Raw genomic sequence first — 6,097 nt, forward strand, 5'->3', positions numbered from 1 at the left:
GAACGTTACTTGGACGGGGCTGAATTTTAAAGGTTTGAATAATTGATATAACCTCGAACGATTACTTACATTTGTGTTCCACATGCTCGAAAATGTTGCGGATTATGAAGGACAATAAACACGTATATTATTATTATTTTTTAAATAATTTGTTCAGGAATGTGATAAATAATGACAAATACTGAATTAATTGCTCAATATTAGTTATTTCTATAATGTAATTGGGTATTTTTAGAGTAAAGAATTCGAAAATCCCGCCCATTCAGTCACGTGATCAAATGCAAAATACATTTGTAGCATGGACATAGGAAACAAGGGACTAGGCATGCCATTGCGGGGGTGATGCAATGAGGGGGGAGGTCCGCCACCTTTTTATGTCCCGCGACAAACATGGCAGCGCCCACATGTTTATATTTTCATGCACAGCTTGTTGGCAAAAATGCTCGTGCGCATAACCAAATGGCACATCGTAAGATGGCGGCTCTCCCCACTCATGGAGTTCTCCCCCTCCCGTGGATTTAACCCCGCTCGCCAAAGTTAGGATGGCATGCCTAGTCCCGTGTTTCCTATGACCATGATTTGTAGAAAACTAAGGACGTAATATACGTAGTAATATACATGTCGAAAACCATGTAATATACGTACCCATCCCTGCCATTGACACATGATACTGGATATACCTTAGGTAAATTACATGTGGTTTTTGACGTGATTTGCGAACGTATATTACGTCCTCAGTTTTTTATAAAACGTAATATACGTTTTCAAGATGGTGTCGACATTATCACATTTCGTTCCATAACTTTAAAATAGCACCGATAGCGATATGCGATATGTTGTTGTATGAATGACATTTAAGGTACATGAAAAAATACAACTTCGACAATGAATAGAAGCGACAGACCGAGGAATCCATGTTGGGAAGAATTATCCTTCCTTTAAAAAAAATGGTAAAAATGTTGCGTTTGTCAGGGATGCAACCTCGTATTATCGAATACAGCTAAAGAAAGGTTAAGAAACCACAGGTAAATTTTCAAACCATCCGAACTGCAAATATCTTAAAAATAAACAAACAAATCATTTAAGGATTTTCGCTGATTTCAAAACTTTTTTCAGACAAAATTGCGTTATAATTATGAACGCATTAGAAGAAAACCTGATGCAATTAGATGAAAGCAGTCAAAATAATAATTCTAAAATGAGTGGTGGCAGTTTTTATATTCTTGGTGATATTTTGATGTCAAATGAAGTTCTGATAAACAACAACAATGTAAGTCGGTACACATAAGCATAATTAAAAAAAGTGAGTTTATATTATGCTCTATCCGAGTCCACCAACTTCATTACATTTATTACGTTTTTTACAGGCTTTTTTTACGTATAATACGTCAGAAACCTTGGGATTGGTGATTGGTGGATTTATCTTTTTCTAATGAAAGCAGACGGAAGATGAGTAGAACCAATCACCATCCTTAGAAAAAGATAGGTGGACGTTCTCGATTTTCGTTCTTTTTCTATTCCCTATTTCACTTCTGCCGGCCATGTCGATGCTCTCATGATCTAGAATTATCAATGGGATTGTTTACTCATAATACCTTTGGTTTAATGTTTTTCTTGTTTGCACTTTTGTACAGTGGTCAGTGTGCAAAGTACTTGTGGAAAGAAGTAGACTTGAACTATTGGTCGGATTAGTAAACTGCCAGTAACATTAAATGGTAAGTCAATTCGAAGTTGAAATTAATTCTCTAGTATTCTCTCTCCTTACCAGCTTTACTTATTCTCCTATCATTGTCACTTCCCTTTTCTGAGTAATGATCACGAAGGGGTAATGATTAATTAACTAATTTCTGTCGAAGGTTCGTCTTGTTTTTTTTTCGTTTCGGTCAAAGAGAAGATCGGTTTTGAGGTTACGTTTAGAATTTTCGTGCCACGTTAATTGTTCCTCAAAGCAACTACAATTAGCTTTATATAATTTATATTTTCACTTTCTGAATACATTTTTAAAAATAATTTCGGTTACGGACATGAACCAGACTGTCACGTGGTCAATTTTATAAACTGAAAGAATTTTCAGGGTGGCCAACGAAAATCGATTTTCAGAATCAGAAAAATTGCAGCCTCAAAATCATAGATGTTTTCTTGGAATTGGTTCACTTTTTTCGATCAATTTTTTTTCACCTTCATTCAGAAACTCAGTATCTTACAAGTCATTTTTTTAATTTAAACTAAAGATTACATTTTTTATCGCATTCGGCATCCTAGAATGTTTCAATTTGTGATAATTGTCACCTTGCAAATATCAGTTGACACATCTATTTCCTCCAAAACGTATGACTATTTTTAATCAAATTCTTGTCATACTTCAAATATAAGAATTCATCATTTTTTGACGAAGCTTAAAGTCTCAAGTTTGAATTAATTTATTATGAAATTTCAAGTTCATAATTTTAAATGTAAATATAAAGCAATATTTAATTGAAAACTTTGAAATTGTGCAATTTCAAAAACTGGAATCATGTTAAAACAATCCTGTTTTGATTTATTTTTTACAAGTTTCAAAGTAATATCTTTAAATTGTCCGACCTCTAGTTGAAAATGTAAACAAATAAATCTTTTCGAATTGCAAAGTATTTTATCAGAAAATTGTAGAAATTCAAGGAATAGAATAAATTATTATATATTATAAAAGTAATATAAATAATTTAAACATAAATTTGGATGATAAAATATTAATAAATTTTAGTTAATAATTCAAAAGGAAGTGTTAAAAATTAAACGATCTGAAATTGATACCTCAGTAATTAATAACTTCTTTAATTTTAAACGATTCTAATTTTAGAGTTTCTAATTTCTTTTAATGCCAAATTTTCGCTTTTTCACTTTCATAAGTTTTAATTTAGCAGCTGAAATTGAATTTGTTGAAATTTGCAAAGTATAATTGAGAAATTTAAAATTATTCATTTTTATACAAATTCAATTTTTAAGATTTGCCGATTCAATTATTAAAAGTGGAAGAAAACTGAAAATCAATTTGTTAAAAATGAAAAAAATTGAATGTTTGGAATTTTAAGAAATTTTACATATAATGAATATTCAACTGTAAAAACTTGCAGAAAATTGATAATTGAGTTTTCAACAGATGAAAATTCAAAGGTTGAAAATTTAAGAAATCACACTTCAATTTTCAACTGTTGAAAATTCAAATGTTAATTTTCTTAAATTTTTAGCAGTTGAATATTTAACTTTTAATTTTCTTTAATTTTTAACAATCGAATTTTCAGATTTTTCTATTTTCGAAAATTCAATGTTCAACTGTTGAAAATTTTAGAAAATTGATCATTGAATTCTTAACGCGAATTGAAAATATAATTATTAACTGTTGAAAATAACTTAAAAAGTCGATTATTTCGAATATGGGTCGCTGCTGACAAATAATGTTTTGGCAATTTAATAATCTTCCAATAGACTCTCAGTAGGGAATTAATTAAAATCTAATTTGACATTATTTAAAAAAAAAAAATCTTATAGAAAGATCGCAGCGTGGTCGCTGGACCGCGTATTTTATGAGACCGGGAAATGACAGTGAATTTATTTTTTGATCGGGAAATTTTTACAAATTTTTCGAAAAAAAAATTTTCCAAGCTGGATTTCAACAGTTTTTAAAATAATTAGTTGAATTTTTATTTTTTTCAATTGTCATGTCATTCAGTTTGCAATGTTTAATTCAAAAATCTTTCACTTTAAAAACTTTCCGTTTTATATTCAAACGTACATTTTTCATTTAAAGAATTTTAAAATGCAGTCTTAAAGACATACAAATTTAAAAAATCGACAGTTCCGGGCAAAAACCATTTTAGTTTATCAACTTTAAATATAAATTATAATAATTTTAAAAATTGAAATGTACATTAAAGATTAACAAGTGAATAATAATTTATTTTACAAGATGATTCGGAATCAGTTCAAATTTTACGAATATCCAGATTTTAACATCTTTAGTAGTTCAAGAAACGTAAACCTCCGAATGAAAATGTATAAACTGTTTTCAATTTCAAATATTGTTTCAGTCTTAAATTTGAAAATTTTAAATTAAACAAAAAGAAAAATTGCTTAATATCCATAAATATTTGACTTGATTTAAAATCTGTAATTATAAATCAAATATTCAAAACTAAAAAAAAATAAATCTTAAAGATTGCAATTTTAATTGTTCTATTTAAAAAAATTTAATTTGTAAGTAAAATTGTTGAAGAGATATTTAGAAATTTTGAAAAGAGTCCAAATTATTAAAAAATTTGAAATGATTTTAAATCATTTATCCGTACTCGAATTCGATATTTGTACCTAAATTTCGGTGCAAATCGCTTACGGCCTAATTTAAAATAAAATGTAGATTTTTGCAGATATCGGACAAAAAATTCAAAATCTTTTTGAGAATTGTAAAAGGCTTCAAAATTTCATCTGGCAGTTTTTTAAAAAATTTAAAAAGAAGGAATAATATTATGAGAAATAAGAATCATTTTAAAAGATGTTTAGAAGTTTTGAAAAATTTGAAAAAATAATTTACACTTTGAAAACATGTAAAACAACATGTAGATTTTCAAGATTTTGAAGCTTTTTTAGAATTTTTAAAAATATTAAAAAAAAATTAACTTCTAATTTAAGAAGTGCGAATTTTTTAATTTCATTGTCCGCGAGTAATGTTTGCGAGCCGGGATTGTTTTCTTTGATTAAAACGGCCACCCTGTGATCGTTTTTTCTTTTCTACATGTAAACATTAATGTTTAATCTTTCTCTTGTTTTTCCCCGCCTTTGTGAAAAAATGACCCTATTTCCCCTTTTTGAACTCCGGTTGGACTGTGAGGTTTAGAAATAAAAAAATCTTATATTTTCAGAAGTTTTGCAAGTACACGTGATATAAATTTGTTTGAGATAAAAGTCTGAAAAGAAAGATGTCGGCGCAGAAAGCCGAGTTAGAGAAACCCGATGATGATTCTCTAAATAATGAGTATTACATGGAGCTTGAAAAGGGCGTCGAAGAAATTTACAGAAAAGATCCAATGTCAAAGCAAAAATATATGAACTTGTATGAAAAAACATACCAGTACTGCTCAAATAGCAGAGTAAGGGTTTACGGGGAAGGCAACAAAGTAAAACCTCCAAGTATTGTGCTTCATGGACAAATAAGCAAATTGCTTAAAAACTACCTCGAAATTTTACGTAAGGTAAAAAATGCTCCTCAAGCTCAACAAAAAGACAGTCATTAATTGTTTGGAATATTCCTGAAGAGTTTTTATCAATTATTGTTTATTTTTTAAACTTTTAGCAAATGGAAAATCTGATAGAAGAGGACTTGCTAAATCGATACATAAAACTATGGGAAGAATATCGGTTCAGTAGCAAAGTCTTCAATGGCATTTGTTCTTACTTAAATCGTCAGTGGGAGCAACAAGAAAAGAGAGACGGAAATTCAGGAGTGTTCGAAGTTTACCAATTAGCAATGCTCAAGTGGAGGGATTATGTCTTCGAACATCTCAGCAATCAGGTACGCTAAAAAACTAATACCTTATTTCAGTCATCAAACCGGGGGTGTCTATTCACCTGGAAAACCTTGAAATGTCAGGAAATTTGGTTTGTCATGGAAAAGTCAGCGAATTTTTCTTAAACGAAGGGAATTTTTTGAGTGTCCTTAAATTGATTTTTGTAATAGTTAATTTTAAATTAAATAACGATATTTTTTTCGCTTTCAAATGTGATTTTATAGGATGGAATTATACTTATTTAGAATAAACTCCTTTTTATCATTTTCACTAACCTAAGAAAAATATTTTTTGTGTTAAATATGCATTCAATTTGAAGTACTTAAAATTCATATACTCTGTAAATATGAATCAGTTACAGTTTTTGCTATGAATCATTTAACTTTTACTAATGAATCAGTAAAAATGTATCATTAATCAGTAAAAATGTCTGATCCATAGCTAGAATTTGATTAAATCAGTCAAATAACTGCTAAAGAAATTACTTAATAGCAAATTAATGAAATTATTACATACTTATTCCAATTTTTTAAACATTTTTACGATTTAAACCAAAT

The 6,097-nt window shown here is 29.1% G+C and overlaps 1 protein-coding gene across 1 annotated transcript in view; it reads left to right on the forward strand.

Moving 5' to 3' along the window:
• Positions 1-1,566: 1,566 nt before the first annotated feature.
• LOC117175443 (cullin-1-like) overlaps positions 1,567-6,097 on the forward strand; it is a 20,400-nt gene continuing 15,869 nt past the window's right edge. The window contains exons 1-3 of the mRNA XM_033365151.1: positions 1,567-1,715; positions 4,896-5,225; positions 5,327-5,545. Of these exons, the coding sequence (XP_033221042.1) occupies positions 4,953-5,225; positions 5,327-5,545 (492 nt within the window). The 5' untranslated portion in view covers positions 1,567-1,715; positions 4,896-4,952. The remainder of the gene's footprint in view (positions 1,716-4,895; positions 5,226-5,326; positions 5,546-6,097) is intronic.

This window comes from Belonocnema kinseyi, chromosome 6 (assembly GCF_010883055.1).
Source record: "Belonocnema kinseyi isolate 2016_QV_RU_SX_M_011 chromosome 6, B_treatae_v1, whole genome shotgun sequence".
NCBI lineage: Eukaryota > Metazoa > Arthropoda > Insecta > Hymenoptera > Cynipidae > Belonocnema > Belonocnema kinseyi.